Source organism: Canis aureus, chromosome 11, assembly GCF_053574225.1.
Source record: "Canis aureus isolate CA01 chromosome 11, VMU_Caureus_v.1.0, whole genome shotgun sequence".
In the NCBI taxonomy this organism is placed as follows: Eukaryota; Metazoa; Chordata; class Mammalia; order Carnivora; family Canidae; genus Canis; species Canis aureus.
In genome coordinates, this window is record NC_135621.1 from 63,931,801 (window position 1) to 63,948,714 (window position 16,914).

The 16,914-nt window shown below is 36.2% G+C and overlaps 1 protein-coding gene across 5 annotated transcripts in view; it reads left to right on the forward strand.

The window, feature by feature from the left end:
- REL (REL proto-oncogene, NF-kB subunit) overlaps window positions 1-15,904 on the forward strand; it is a 40,706-nt gene extending 24,802 nt beyond the window's left edge. For 4 of the 5 annotated variants that reach the window (XM_077915523.1, XM_077915525.1, XM_077915521.1 and 1 more), the window contains exons 5-10: window positions 3,155-3,295; window positions 4,602-4,706; window positions 5,276-5,488; window positions 6,049-6,117; window positions 6,235-6,306; window positions 7,663-15,904. In XM_077915523.1, the coding sequence (XP_077771649.1) occupies window positions 3,155-3,295; window positions 4,602-4,706; window positions 5,276-5,488; window positions 6,049-6,117; window positions 6,235-6,306; window positions 7,663-8,453 (1,391 nt within the window). In that variant the 3' untranslated portion in view covers window positions 8,454-15,904. The remainder of the gene's footprint in view (window positions 1-3,154; window positions 3,296-4,601; window positions 4,707-5,275; window positions 5,489-6,048; window positions 6,118-6,234; window positions 6,307-7,662) is intronic. The other variant, XM_077915522.1, reaches the window with a different exon arrangement.
- The last annotated feature ends 1,010 nt before the right edge of the window (window positions 15,905-16,914 follow it).

A 16,914-nucleotide genomic window follows, 5' to 3' on the forward strand; every position in this document is an offset into this window, starting at 1 on the left:
ATATTTATTTCTAAAGATAAAGAGCAATCATTACCTTGTTTCCTTTTGATCAAGTATAAAGAAATTTTAAACTAGTTTAAGAGGAATTTAAGAGAATTTGATTATTCTCATACTTTAGATTTTGCTTCTTTTTTTTTTTTTAAACTATACTTATTTATTCAGGAGAGACAGAGAGAGAGAGAGGCAGAGACATAGGCAGAAGGAGAAGCAGGCTCCATGCAGGGAGCCCGATGCGGGACTCGATCCTGAGACTCCAGGATCAGGCCTTGGGCCGAAGGCAGGTGCTCAACAGCTGAGCCACCACCCCGGCGTCACAGATTTTGCATATTTTAAAAGCTGAATAGCACTTTTCACATTGCAGAATAAAATACTGCATTTTGTATTATAGAATGATATGTATTTATTTAAAAAGCCTACAGCAGGCATTATCCTAAATGAAGGAAACATCAGAAGCAGTCACTTTGAAATTAGGAATGAGGAAAGAGGAAATTACTACTTTTGTTCAATGCAGATTATAGCCAATGTAGTGCGACCTGATTGAAAATGCAGAAATAAAACTGTAATTATTGGAAGCTATTATTTATGGTGAAGACTCAAAAGGACATACAAATAGATTATTAAAATAATAACTTTAAAAGGGTGAATGGATGTAAAATTAATATACAAATGTCAGTTGCATTTCTGTATATCAACAAATAATTAAAGGAAATATTGTCAGAAAATATGAAGTACATGGCAAAAATTTAAGAAACGATGATCAAGATTTCTTTAGGGAAAATTGTAAGACTTTATTATGAGATGATAGAGAACACCTAAACTGAGGAGCTATATGTCATGTTCACTAATATCAATATTATAAAGATGGCATTTTTTCCCCTAAATTGATACACAGACTCAATGCAAGTCCAAACTCTTGAGATATTTTTTTATTAAATATGATAAAATTATTTTGAGCAGGAGGAGGAGGATACTTTATTAGAAGAGAAACAGAAGTGAGAAATTGACCTTATCAATATTAAGGTTTATTATGAAGAATTATTAAGGCAGTGTAGTATTGGAATGACAATAGACAGATTGGCCAGTGGAGTAGAATTGTGAGCCCATAAAGAGACAAGAAAATATGAGACTTAAGTCGGATTTTTCTACCTCTGTTATACACAAAAATCAACTGAAGATGGATTAAAGATTTTAGTGTAAATCAACATTTGTTAAGACTCTTAGCAAAAAGTATTAGTAAACAGATTTTAGTCCTTGGCATATAGAAAGACACAAAACAACGTTTTATAAACCGTTGATAAATTTGATATTCTTAATTTGAGTTTATTGTATTTTTCAGTTGTAGAATTTGGTTCCTTTCCTAATAGTTTCAAGTTCTCTACTAAACTCAGTCTTGTCTTTTAACTCCTTGAATGTATTAAGTGTATTTTAATCATGTGTCTGCAGACTTCATTATTTGAACCCTTCGTGGTCTATTACTCTTTTTGGTGGAAGTGGGTCAAAGGGAGAGGGAGGGAGAGAATTTTAAGCAGGCTTTATGCCCAGCACAGAACATGACGCAGAACTCAATCTCACAACCCTGAGATCATGACCTGGGCTGAAAATCAAGAATCAGATGCTTAACGACTGACCCACCCAGGCACCCCTGGTCTATTTCTGTAGGCTGTTGTTTTTCTTTTCTTTAAAAAAAGAGAAAGAAAAATCCCTCTATTTTGTCTCCTCATTTGCCTGGTTATTTAAAATAGAATACCAGTCATCGTATATGAAAAATTATACAGATTTTAGGCCAGGATATTGTTATCTACCTTAAAGGTTTTCTTGTGGTAGGTAGTTAGTTAGCAGTCTCAGATTGCCTCCAATCAGTGAGTGATTTAGATTATTTGAAACTGGACTTCATCTCTGTGAGACCTGGTATCTTCCCAGTTCATTCTTAACTCCTAAGGTATAGCTCCTTCAGGGCCCCAACCAAAGTATTGGGCATTTATCAGATCTTCCATCCTGGGTAGAATCTGAACTCTTGTTTTCCACTATAGGCTATTGAGAGTTTATCTCAACTTCTCATTTTCCTAGCTACCTCTTACAAAATTGGCAGGCTCTATCTGGAAAAAAAAAAAAAAAAAAAACAGGCTTCTTATTCTGAACTTGCCTTTCTGGGTTTCTGTGACACTGTGATTTATAATAAATATATAATTGTCTTCACCCTCATTCCTGGCAAAGAGCTCCTAAAATCCTTGCTAAGTGATAACAGCAAAAAAATTCAAAGGAGTGTCATTTGTTATTTGTAATAACCCCTTTGCAGTCACACCTGTTATGTCATATTGTGTTATTAGACGAATACCTGCATCACAGGTGTATTATTTTGACCTTCTAGTTGTACGGATAAGTTCTTTAGAATCTATATGCATTTTTATTAACCACAATTGAATTCTAAAATCATACTTCCTCCTAACATGATGCAACACACTAACCTTCTTCCCAAATTGGCGGAGTCCTATATTTGTCTTTGGTTGATGCTCATTCCTCTTCAGGATGAGTCACACTTTGTCTTTGACATTCTGTAACCTTCCAAGAGAACTTCCAAGCTCATTCTGGTTGCTGGCCAAATTTAGTTCTTTATATAGTGGCAGAAGTGCAGACCCTGTTCCCCTCTGGCTATCAGCTGGGGCTTAGGCTTTGAGCATCTGCCTTCCACTCAGGCTTCTCCCTCTCTCTCTCTGCCCTCCCTTCCCCCGCTTGTATTATCTCTTTCTGTGAAATAAATAAAATTAAAAAAAAAATCAGTTCCTCATCTATAAAATATGGATGATAGTAATTCTCATACAGATTTATACTCTCCCTATTCTCTGTTGTGTATAACCTGCAACCCTTTTTGTAAAAATTTGGTTGGTTATTAATATCATTTTGGCATTCTGCTCTAAATTTCAGATGACTTAGGATAGTTACTTCCTGACCATGCACATAACTTAATGAATCCTGTGACTACATGATGATCCTGATAAAAGGCATTCTTGCGATTTTATACTCTTCTATTTTGTTAGTACAGATTGGATGCTACTTAGGGTTATTGGAAATGTTGGGCAGGGAGGAGGACCTAGCAGGGTTTTAGTTCTATGTGACTATTTTACATTCTTTAAAAAAAAAAAAATGTACTATTTAGTCCCTGAACAACAGCTGCTGGATATTGAAGATTGCGACCTCAACGTGGTGAGATTATGTTTTCAAGTTTTCCTCCCTGATGAACATGGTAATTTGACAACGGCTCTACCTCCTGTTGTCTCTAACCCGATTTATGACAACCGTAAGTACTTTATTTTATTGTATTTGTATTGTATTGTATTTATATGTTTTTTAGTTTAATTTTTTAAAGTATTTTGGCAATTAGAGAAAGTTTGTTCATTATAAGAACAATTCAAGCATTACTGAAATAACAAGAAGACTAGATCTTCTCTGATCTCCTCCTCCAAAGATAATCTATATCCTCAGGTACATATTTCACCAGTTTCTTCATATATAAAAACACATTATCACTATCATTGATACAATATACTTTTAGCAACTTAAATCATCACAGATCCTTTGGAAAAAAATTTTTTCTCTTAGCAATGGATCTTGAGCCTTTTCCCTTTGAGGTACCTTGTTCCCTTCAGTAGCTGCATATTTCCTTATATGCCTGTATCATCATCTTATTAAACCAAACAAGGTATTTGGTTTGTTTCCTTCTTGATTTTTTCTCTAATAAATTGTATTTCAGTAAATATCCTGTATATGCATATTTTGTGCATATGTGTCTCTAGCATAATTTTACAGTAGTATGAATGTTGGCAAATCCTGGATCAAAAGATAGGGATATTTATAGTTTTAAAAGATTATGAAATTGCCCTGAAAGTTTTTGTGCACACGTGTACATATTTGCTCTTATATATGCATCCATTCCTGGTATATGATGGCCTATTTTGCATCTAGAAGCACATAGGCCTATAATGGTAGATCAGGGTATCCTTCTCACGGAGAATTTTGAATTGCCAGGGAGAGTTACTGAAATTATATTCCTAATAAAAGGGAGCGTGAAATCACCTTGTTATAGGGTTATAGTCATGATTTAAGAGATTAATCTGGTGACAGTGTATGGATGGATTGAAAGGATGAGAATTTAGGAACAAGGAAATTTAACTAGTGGACCTATTATTGCTGAGAAATGAAGTCACAAGGCTATAGACCAGGGTGGGCTTGTCGTCAGAAAGGAAAAGGACAGGTGTGAATGATTAATGTACTTAATGTCCTTAATTTCTTTATACACTAAAGCTTTTATCTGTCCTATAAATTGTTTCCCTAGAATTCTCACCATCAAAAAAGAATAAAAATGGGACCCCTGGGTGGCTCAGCAGTTTAGCGCCTGCCTTCGGCCAAGGGCATGATCCTGGAGTCCCAGGATCAAATTCCACATCGGGCTCCCTGCATGGAGCCTGCTCCTCCCTCTGCCTATGTCTCTGCCTCTCTCTCTCTCTCTCTGTGTCTCATGAATAAATAAATAGAATCTTTTTTTTAAAAAAAGAATAAAAAATATTACTAAGACAGAAACTCATTAAAAAATCCTTTTTATTTAGGTGCTCCTAATACTGCAGAATTAAGGATTTGTCGTGTAAACAAGAACTGTGGAAGTGTCCGAGGTGGTGATGAAATATTTCTACTATGTGATAAAGTTCAGAAAGGTATTTATTTATTTGTTTCATTGAATTTAGAATATGCAGATCTTCTTTGGCTTACAGTGGGGCTATACCATGATAAATTCACTGTAAATTGAAAATAATCTTAAATTGAAAATGCAGTTAATACACGTAACCTACCAAACGTCGTAGTTCAGCTTAGTGTACCTCAAACATGCCCAGAAAACACATTAGCCTATAGTTGGGCAAAATGACCTAACACAAAGCCTACTTATAATAAAGTATTGACTATCTCATGTAATTTATTGAAAACTGTACTGAAAGTGAAAATCAGAACAGTTGTGAGTATATCAGTGGTTTACCGTCCTGATCATGTAGCTGACGTGGCTTGCTGCCACTGCCCAGCATCTTCCGAATGTCATGCTGCCTATCACTAATCCAGGAAAAGATCAAAATCTGAAGTACGGTTTCTACTGACTGCATATCACTTTCACACCATCATAAAGTCAAAAAATTGTCAAGTTGAACCATCATCAGCTGGGAGCCATCTGTATTTTAGATTAATAGATGGATTTTGTTTTCCATTGCTGTTCCTTTGCTTTTATATTCATTAGATGACATAGAAGTTCGGTTCGTGTTGAATGATTGGGAAGCAAAAGGTATATTTTCGCAAGCTGATGTACACCGTCAAGTAGCCATTGTTTTTAAGACTCCACCATATTGCAGAGCTATAACAGAACCAGTGACAGTAAAAATGCAGTTGCGGAGACCTTCTGACCAGGAAGTTAGTGAATCAATGGATTTTAGATATCTGCCAGATGAAAAAGGTATGAGTTCTTGGTGGTAAGGTTTTATGTATTTCTTAAAGTTCTCCTAATACCATTTTCTTGTAAGATACGTTTGCATACTGTTAGGTTTATTTATAGTTCACGTTTTATTTCCAGAAAATTTTTCGGTGATTTTTTTTTTTTAACCTATTGATATTTATGCTCTTTGTATTCCTGTCTTTGGAAAGGAATCTAGAATAATTTCAGAGTATCTGAACTGTTTACCAAAATTTATTTTATATTTGAGGTTCTATTTTTGTCCTTATTGTGCCCTTTTTATAGATGGAAAGCTTGCCATTCAGAATGGTCTCCATTTTGGTTTCGTCCTTACCTGCCCTTATTGCGTTAGTTGACATTGTTAACTTATAGGTGTTATGAGAAAACAAGATGAGTATTAGACCCTTTACTACCTACTTGGGACACATTCTGCAACACTTAATAAATCCAAAGCATATACATTTGTTTAAAGCACTTTATGGGAATAAAACACCTGTTTTTTAAAGGAGAAGCCACATAAACCTATGATGATCTACATGTTTTCCTCGTTTCTTTTTAACCAGATACTTATGGCAATAAAGCAAAGAAACAAAAAACAACTCTACTTTTCCAGAAACTGTGGCAAGATTGTGGTAAGAGTATTTGATTTGTATTTAAATAGATTTTGGGTTTTTTGCTTTATTCAATTTTCCAAATTTTAGCTGATGTTTTTTTAAATTGCATTTAATAATGGAAAAACTTTATCACAGCAGTTAATTTTCCTGAAAGACCTAGACCTGGTACCCTAGTATCAACTGGAGAAGGAAGATTCATCAAAAAAGGTATTTTATCCCCCATAGAGAGTATTCCTTAACGGTCAAAAGACCAGTGCTTTGCACAGTATATTGGATTCTATTCTTAGGAAAGGAAAACTGCTTCTTTGCTATTTTCTAGGCTCACAAATTTTTTTGTGCTTTGAATATTAAATGAATTGATCTCAGCTTCTTAAGTTCCTTTTGGGAACTATGATTATGTTTTGGGGATTTATTGTTTGAGAAATTACATTTGTTCATATGGTGGTAATTTTACCTAATTACCATGTGTCATGGAATAAATGGTTTGGATCTAGCCAGTCGCCCATCTTTAAAAATAAAGTTTTGCTGGAACACAACAACCATGCTCATTTGATTACATGTTTTGTCTCTGGTTGCTTTTTTTCACATTATAATGGCAGAATTGTGTAGTTCCAATAGAGGCTGTATGGCCCACGGAGCATAAAATATTTGGCCCTGTACAGGGAAAAAAAAAGTTGCAGACCTCTGGTTTAGATAATTGAACCAGGGTTATTTAACTGGAAGTCTTTTCTTCCCCTTACATTCTTAAATCTGTGCTTTTTTCCTGGTTTAGTATGTATAGCAGTCCTATACTATACATACAGAATCCTTAATTTTTTTTCTGTCTGGAAATTTTGTAGTACCTTAGAATTACATCTTTTTTTTTTTCTTTTTAGAGAGGTGGGAGAGGGAAAGAGGGAAAGGCAGAGGGAGAGAGGGTTCTTAAACAGGCTCCGTGCCCAGTGGAGAACTCGACACTAGGCTCCATCTCAACTCTGAGATCATGACCTGAGCTGAAGAGTCAGATGCTTATCTTAACAAGTTATGTGTATTTTTCAATCATCCCTAATGAACCTTTCCTCCGTCTCTCCATTTTCTCCTAAGAGTAGTGAATATGAAATGATTTTGGCTATTTAGATTTCCATTAACTGAAATTCTGATTTTTTTTTTTTTTTAAGTAATCTCTGTGCCCAATGCGGGCTCAAACTCACAACGTTGTGATCAAGAGTTGTGTGCTCCACCAACTGAGCCAGCCAGGCACCCCTGAAATTCTGATTTATTTTTCACTTTCCAAAAATACCTTTATAAGGCCTCAGAAGCTAAATTTTCATGCTTAACTGGAATGAAGCTATCTATTTCAAAATAACTTACCAAAATTATTTTATAGGTATTTGTAAAACACTAAGTGTTACAGAATTCAGCTTTGGACTCATGTAATAATTTTAGTGCTATTTAACATTTTTCTCTAAAATGTTACATCAGTTTGCTTGAAAATTTTCTTAGTGTGGTTATGCAATTTTAATTTAGAGATAGTGTTTTTTATACTTTTGTTTCACTTTGTAAAAAACATTTTCCTCCCCACAGAATCAAACTTTTCTCATGGTGCAGTTTTGACAGAAATGCCCAGGACTTCAGGCATTTCAAGTCAAGCAGATTCCTACTATTCCTCGTCTGTGTCCATGTCAAATGCACTGTCACATCATTCTTCACCCATACCTTCAATGGTGTCTCAGGCTTCTTCAAGCTGGTCATCAGGGGCCCACCCCACCTCACGTGCAGTCAATACGAATCCATTGAGTGGTTTTTCAACAGGGACACTCTCCTCTAATCCACAAGGTATCTCACCATATCTGGAAATACCTCTTGAGAGTGATTTGAATGCCTCTAATGCTTGTATTTATAACAATGCGAATGACATAGGCAGAATGGAAGCGCCGTCCATGTCATCAGCTGATTTATATGGTATTTCTGATGGTAACATGCTGCCGAATTGCCCTATGACTATGATAACACCTAGTAATGACAGCATGAGGGAGACTGATAATCCGAGACTTGTGAGCATGAATCTCGAAAACCCCTCATGTAATTCAGTGTTAGACCCAAGAGACTTGAGACAGCTCCATCAGATGTCCTCTCCCAGTATGCCAGCAGGTGCCAGTTCCAGTACTACTGCTTTTGTTCCTCAGCCAGAGGCATTTGAGGGATCTGATTTCAACTGTACAGATAACAGTATGATAAATGAGTCAGGACCATCAAACGGTACTAATCCCAACAGTCACAGTTTTGTTCATAGTCAGTATTCTGGTATTGGCACTATGCAGAATGAGCAATTGAGCGACTCCTTTGCATTTGAATTTTTTCAAGGTAACTTGTAAAACTTAAATGGTAGTTTGGGACCAAGCTGGAAAGTATCATGAAAGGAAAATACTGAAATAGAAATTTAAAAGGACTTTACTGTTTCTTCTTTTTGAAACATGTGACCCGATACTGTGTGTGGTGGGACTTCTGCTTTACAGTCCTACCCCATCTTCTCAGTACAGAATGAAGAGAATATCAAGACACCTCAGTTCTTCCAAATACACTTTTTTTATACTTCTTTTGTATTGTATTAATGTATTCTTAGTTAAATGAATTAACTGATATTTGCTTTTAAGCAAATTTAAGGTAAAACCTATAATGGCTATGCCATTAGAAAAATGATTTTCTTATTATTTTTGAGACTCATAGGCCAAGGTGACCCCTAAGGGGTTTTCTGAGGTTTCTTGGAGTTTCTTAAATTTGCATGTAAGTCAACAATCTTTAAAATTAAAAATCTAACTCGGGTTGAGGCCTGGGTGCCTAGTGGGTTAAGTGACTGCCTTGGGCTCAGGTCATGATCCTGGGACCCTGGGATGGAGTTCCAAGTAGGGCTACCTGCTCTGCAGAGAGTCTGCTTCTCCCTCCCTCTCTCCCAAATGTGCACTGTTTCTCAAATAAGTAAAATCTTTTAAACAAAAAATCTAACTTGAACAGAAGAGAGTTGAAGTGAGCTCAACTCACTCAACTCAAGGTAGGGAAAGTTCTCTACATTTCAGACCAATTAAATCCTTACCTTTAAAATTGCTTGTGATTTTTAGCTTTACACCCATGTCTTTAAGGTGAAGAGGTTTCCTTAGACCTCTCATCTTTCTTGTGTTCCCTCACTCACTGTGATCACATCTAATTTCATGCTCTCTGTTCCTAAATTTTATCCTTACCTTAGACCTATCCTCTGACCTCCAGGCTTGGAGCTTACCCATGTATGCAAAATTGCTTATTTGACATCTCTACTTAGGAACCTAATTAGTGAGCTCTGACTCAACACATCCAAAACTGAGTTCATCATCTTCCCTCCCAATTTGGTTCCCCTTCAGGCTGCCCCAACTTAGTAAATAGCAGTGCTATGCTTATATAGTTGCTCAGGTTCAAAACCATGGAGTCATCCTTGATCTTTTCTTTCTCTCCCAAATCCAATCCATCAGCAAATCTGGTAGGCCATGCCTTCAAAATATATCCAAAGCTCCCCACCTCTTTTGACCTCTACTGCTAACTTCCTGTTCTAAGCCAGTGTCCTATCACCTCTTGCCTGGATTGAAGCTCTAGCCTCCAGAGATGCTGTCACTTCTTGTGCCCTACCGTCTCTTCTCGCCAAAGTAGCCAGAATGATTATTTGTAAAACAAGTCAAATTGTATCATTAACCTGCTCAACAAAATCCTGAAAATTGGCAGGCTCTTACTCCTCCTATTTCATCTCTTACCATTTTCTTCTCCTCATTCATCTCCAGGTACTCTGCCCTCATAGTCTCTCTTCAGAAACACCAAGTACGCTCATGCCTCAGACTGTCTTTGTACTTGTCCTCTTTGCCTTGATTATTCTTCTCTCAGATAGATACGTGCAGAGCTCACTTCTTAGGATCTTTCAGATTCACTCAACTTTTACTGATCAAGGCCTTCCTCGAGCCTATACACAGCACTCCATGTCCCCTTCTATATATTGGTCCATAGCACTTACCAGGATCTGACTTTTACTAAGCATTTATTTGTTTTGGGTTTTTTTCCCCCTATACTGTAATATAAGCTCCACAGGGATAAAAAAGTTTTTGTGTTTTGTTTGTTGAATCTCCAGTTTGTAGAACGGGGTCTGCCTCATATTAAGCACTCAGTAAATATTTATTGAATGTTCAAAGTACTACTAATAGAACTTTGTTTTTTGAAAGAAAGAAAGAAAGAAAGAAAGAAAGAAAGAAAGAAAGAAAGAAAGAAAGAAAGAGAGAAAGAAAGAAAGAAAAGAAAGAAAGAAAGAAAGAAAGAAAGAAAGAAAGAAAGAAAGAAGAAAGAAAGAAAGAAAGAAAGAAAGAAAGAAAGAAAGAAAGAAAGAAAAAGAAAGAACAGCTTTAATTATTAGATGTCCATTATTTTTACAATTCTGTTTAATGTGACATTGGGTTTATGTCAGAATCATGCATCTTCAGGTCAGGGGTTAATAATGGTAATCCAAACTGTTAGAAAGCAAAGTAATCCCAGGGGCAAAATGATGGCAGTAATCTTAGTTGTGATGGAATTGTCATGATGTTAAGTAACAAACTTATTAAAGACTTAGTCTCTTTTACAATTAGAACGTACCATGAATGTTGGGCATGTTCTGAGCTAGAAACAACATGTCATTTCACTTACACAGTGTCCAACCAAACAAACTAGTAAGTTTACTGGAACAATTAAAATGGGAGATATATTATATGACTGTCATGTAAATAAAAGTTCTGAGTGGAATGAAGGAGGAAGGGAAGGAAATGGGAAGGAGAATAAGATAAGACTTGGGGTTAGGATAGTTTAGGAAGCAGGAGAAAAAGATTAAAGACACCTAAGTACCATTAATATTTCTTAGAAATTATGATTTCAAAATGAAACCTTTACTATATAATTTTAAAAGCCATAAGCATAAGAAGAACTTACCAGGGAGGAAGTAAAACTTAGGAAGCCTCATTTCTTTTCTGTTCAAAATATGAACCCAGGATAGCTCCAGATAGCAGTTGATAGGTAGTGAGCTTTTTTAAAAAATACAGAATTCTATAGTTTTGTATTCATTATCACTGACCAGCTTAACACAGACTATTAAACACTTGTCTTGCAAGGTTATAGATTTGTGCAACGCCCCCCCCCCCCCCCCTTGTAAGCTGAGTGAAGGTACTACTACATCTGTGTTGAGAGTATTTCCAATGGATTTTTCTTTTTTTCAGGTGCTATTTACTGATCATAGAATTTATTTTATAATATAAAAATAACCTGGCAATCTGTTTCTCTTCTATCTCTAAGTGTATTTATGTTTTCATACTTAGTTTCCAAGGAAAAAGTGCCCTCTGCCTTTCTAAACTCTACTTGCATCCTGGACCCTGTTCTTTCCGTCTTGTTTTTGTATCTTCACATCACTATTTAGTGGTGGTTTTCTTTGTATAACTGTGGTAAATATCTTCTCTAGCCTTAAAGGAAACAAAAATCTTAACTACTACCTTCGTCCACCTTCCTTCACATCTAGACTTGGGAAATGCTTTCAGCTTCGATTTCCTCAGGTCCCAGTCATTCTTTGGCTTATTAATCTTTCACCTCCTACTGTTTTTTTTCTTTTTTCTTTCTTTTTTTTGAGAGTGAGAGAGCGAGCATGCGTGTACTCAGGAGGGGAAGGGCAGAGAGGGGGGAGAGAATGTTAAGCAGGCTGCATGCCCAGCGCAGAGCCCAACCCAGGGTTCATCTCACAAATCCAAAATAATGACCTGAGCCAAAATCAAGAGTCAACAGACAGTTAACTGACGGAGCCACCCAGGCACGCCCTCGTACTGCTTTCTTATGATATTCTGGGAAAAATGACCAGAGATGCTCTCCTTGTCAAATCTGGTGTCCTTTTATCAGTCCTCATTCTGCGTGACCCATCCATAACCTTCTTTCCTATTGGCTACTCCCTTCTTGGATACTCCTCCGAGGTTTCTGTGGTAGGTAAGATTCCTCTCTGAGGTTGACTTTTTTCCAGAATCTCAACCTCAGCCCTCATTTGGTGCTATTTTTCCCCTGGGTGACCTCATCAGTGCCCACAGTTTCAGCTTTCTCTCACGCTACCCAAATGCCTTTATAAACTGCCTCGCCCACCCCTTTTGCATTTTCTACTTTCAGTAATGGCATTACCATTTACCCTGCCACCCAAGATATTTAATAGGAACCTCAAAATCCTGTTTTATTCCTTTTCTCCCTCATAGTCATACTTAGTTATAAGTCTTTTAAATTCTGCCTCATAAAAATGTCTTGCATTTGTCCCTCCTTTATTCCTAATGCTTCCTTACTATAGGCCTTCATTCCTTTTCTCAAACAGAATCTTCTCTTCTGGTTAAAAATACCACATTCTCCTTGAACCACATTATATATTTAACAAGCTTGGTAATCTTGGCATCGCTGCTTTTCCTGCCAGTTTAAGTACCTTTCCCTTTAAAAAGTCATATCTTTGTCCACATTTTTATAATCACTCCTATGTCCGTGAATAGCTACCATTTAGCTACCAATAGCTACCATTTAGCACCAATGATGCCATGGACTGTGCTAAGTGATGAAGTCCAAAAGATGAATAAGACAAACCTTAAATGACTATAATTCAGTAAGAGGAGTTCTGCATTGAGGACGCATTCAAAGTGTACCTCAGCTAGGGAAGCAGAACTGCACTTCACAGAGGAGAAGCCCAGTCTTAAAGAAGACGTGTTATAGTCGCGGAGGAACAGAGGCAGAGTAGATACCATGGTGAAGTCATGGATGCCTGGTAACCTGAGAGATTTTTCAAAGAATGCCAACTATGTAATGTGTTTGTTTTTTTTTTTTCAGTTGAGACCATATATTTAATAGCGGTGAACATCTGTCAGGCCCATAGCATGTGCCAGGCTCAAGGCCCATAGCAGGTCAAGGCTTTATAAAAGCATCGTTTCTTCTAAACCTCACACAGCCCTTTGGAATAGGTACAGTTTATCCTCTCCTCATGGATGAGGAACCAAAGGCAAACAGAGGAACTCGCTGAGGTCCTCCAGCCATGCAAGAGTCCAGTGTAACCTCAGTCAGCATCCTGGAGCCCCTACTCGTAGTGACTGTGCTGTCCTGCCCTCTCTTCTGCTTCACATCCCCTTTGGCCTTTGCTCTGAAGTGTTTTAATCCATTCATATTGCATGAAATACATCAGTGTGCATTTTACTTTTTTGTTGGGTGTTCAAGTTGCTCCCAGTTGTTACACTGTTAAAATGCTGCTTTCGTGAACATCTCTGTATTTAGAGCATTTCCTGCATTCTGGAATGTTCCTTTAAAGGAGAGTTCTACTAAATTTTCCTCCGTTTTCAAACCAGTCTTGACTCTTCTATCATTTCAAGCCACATAGTTGTAAGTAGCTAAATGTGAACATTTAGCTGCCTCCTGTAATATTAACTGTATTAGGTAGAAATTTTACGGTTATTAGGATTGTTTCACATCTCTGACCTTGCTCCTTTTTCTCTGCTGTATGTGGCAGGTTTAATCTTCTCCCTGTGTGCATTTCCTCATCACCTGATCCTTGCACAGACACTCCCGTATTAATGTAATCAGTCACACAGCACATTTTTTGAATGTCCGGTGTGCAAAGGACCATATTAGGCACTGAGAATGACAGAGGTGAATGAAACAAAACCCTTGCTCTCACTGATGTTGGTCTTTTTCTTTTAAGGGATAATATATACAGTAAAGTACAGAAAGTGAACCAGTTTTAAGTGTACAGCTTGATGAATTTTTACAAATGCAAACAGTCATTTCCAGTACCCCAGAAGTTTCCTTCATGCCCTTACCAATCTACCTACACGTCAAAAACCACTATTCTGATTTCTGTCATTAGAACCTACTATCATAATGATCTTTTAAATAGGTAACTGGATTTCTCTAATAGCTAGATTGTCAGTTTTTAACCTAATGTTTCAGAAAAAAAAGTTAGACTGTCCATGTTAAGAGAGACTTGGAATTGTGATCCCGGCTGCCCAGTAGCACCAAATAATTTGTTATATCATACATTAATATGTAGGAGGATTAAAGAAATTGTCATGTGATGTTAAATAGCATGGAGAAATGGAAAGAAGTTGTTTTTTTTTTTGTCAAAACATCTGGGTTTGCTCGGCCACATACTCATTACATAGTGTCTAAGAAATCGTGCCTTCTGTGGGCCTCTCTTCTGATACATAATGCAGATAATACCCTGCTTACCTACCTCACAAGATATGTTGTATTAAATAAGGCATAAGAAACTGTAAATAGTATAGTGCTAGTCAAATATTAATAAACATCTATGTGTATTCTGTGGCCCTGATTAATCTCTTAAACCAAACACTCCTAATACATGGCAGAGAGAAATCACTGTGGATTAGATTCTTTAGTAAGAACTCTGGGATAGGTTTCTCTTCAGAGTAGCTATCTGTTTTGCCCAGATCTGGAGGCCTATCTTTTGGCCTTTACTCCTTTCAGAACCAGTTTCCATTATATAGCAAAAATAAGGTCATTTAATGACTTCTAGCTCTGAAGTTCCTAGGCCCCTTAATTTCTTTGCCAAAGTTGATTATGAATTGGGAGTTATAGGACTGTCTTCCTAAAAGGGAACCTCATCATAGCTAATGAAGTTGCCACTGAAAGATTTCTGATCTGTTTTGTTTTCAGGGATTGACTATGAAAGGGGCAAAATTAGGATGCTTTTTGTATCACATAAAATAAAAAAACATCATGCTATTTAACATTATAAGCCCAGGATTGGGCAACTAATCAGAGATATATGTATGGTTTGTTTATATCCAATTTTATGCCTTTGGCTAAGACTCAAATTAATATTTTAACCAATATATCTTAGAGTTTAAAGCACAAACTTAAAATTGATAGGTAAGACTGAATCTCAAAAATAATTGTCATTTTTTCCATGCATACAAAAGTATAGATTAGAAAATCCTCATCATGTCCCTACTACCATCACTATTAAACAAAATACAGATAAAACTTTTAAACAATTATTTCTTCTATTTTCCAAATGTCTATGGCTTTAGGAAAAAATACCACCTGCTAATAATTATCTATTTAAAGAGGGTAAAATTTATCATTTGTCACCTATCACTTGTTCCCACAACTTCAGTTTACTATTGGACTTTCAAAAATTTAAATAATTTTAAAATTTTAATTAAACACCTATGTGTGAATAGTAATACACAATAATTAGTAAATAATGTTGGTGCTTCAATAAATTGAGTTTTCAGTGATATCAGCCTAGTAAATATAAGTTTTTGATAAAAGTAAACATCTTGCCTATTTTTCTTCTTTGTTATCTAATCAAAACAGTATAGCTTTGTCTAAAATATAGTAAGAAATAGGTAAGATGGAGATTTTGTGGCTCTATGTATGAAAGTCTCTCAAGAGATTTCATTGGGGTCATGGTTCAGACCAGATGAACTCTTTAGAGATGACTTATGTTCTTAAAGAATGTACTGAAAAATGACTGTTACCTGAATTCAGAACCTTACAGAATGGCACTATCCTATTTTTTACTGTGCTGTGTATTTTTATATGCTTCTTAGTGACTATAATAAATTTAGAGGCATTGAAAAAAGTTTTTTTTAAAGTTCTCAGTTATTTAATGCCAAATGAGTTTAAAAGATGCAATCATTTGTAAAGTGTTAAAATCCTGTTTGTTGTACATAATATTTTATTACCTTTGTAATATCTTTGTATACAGTGATTTTTTTTGTGATAATATAATAAATGGAAAAAACCTCTAAAATTCTTAAAATTTTGTTGTGATTTGACTTTTATTTTTTATTTTTTATTTTTTTGACTTTTAAAGTATCAGTGAGATTTTGTTATTTATAGCATCCTCCTTTGGAAAGACAGTTTGGTTTCTTAGAAACATTAGGTATTTTTATGGAAAGCTATAGCTGAATGAATATACCTGCATATGTAACTGTCTTTTGAAGTGATAACTTTTGTAGAGTACTAAAATGCATTTTTAAAAGATTTTCATTTCCTGCCTTCCTGACTTATTTCCTGCCTCTCTCTCCCTTCCTGTATAATTCAGGACAAAAGTCATTCACTTATTCTGAGCAAGGTACAGGTAGGTACTGCCACAGGGGCATAAGGGGGTGGCCCAGGGTGGGACTACAGGGTGAAGCCTGAGGAGGACATTTGAGGGTAGTAGGGAGGGGACTCTCAGGATCTGAACTAAGGATGCAGCAGTAGGAGACGGGTTATTTATGAGGGGGACTGATCGATCAAGTAAATATATTAAGGCTAATGGGAGCCAGACATCTGTCAGAGAAGAGTATTACAAGTAAGAAAAGGGAGAAGACTAGAATAAGTTTGGGATTGGAAGTACTGGTATACAACTCCCAATCTTCAATATATGTAGAATTGTAGAATAAGAAACATATTGTGTGTGTGTGTGTGTGTGCGCCTGCATGTATGCATTTGCATTTGTTAGTAACAAATTATAACCTATTGAATAAAATAGGAAGCCAGGAATCCACAAAAAGGGCAAGTTCTACCTTTCAGTGGAATGCTAACCAATGCATGTAAAAGGAATGGTGGAATTGGAAAATCAGTTTTTGACAAGTCTTCAGTAAATGCTAAAACCACTGGATGAAAGGCTGATGATCTCCTTATAAGATACTTCTCAAGGGGAAAAAGAGTAACTATAAATATAGAGGAGCTTGGCAGACACTGCCTTCATTAATTGATAAAATCTAGTAATCATTAAAAAAAAAAAAAAAAGTCCAGAATATAAGAAACATTGCAGAGGATCAT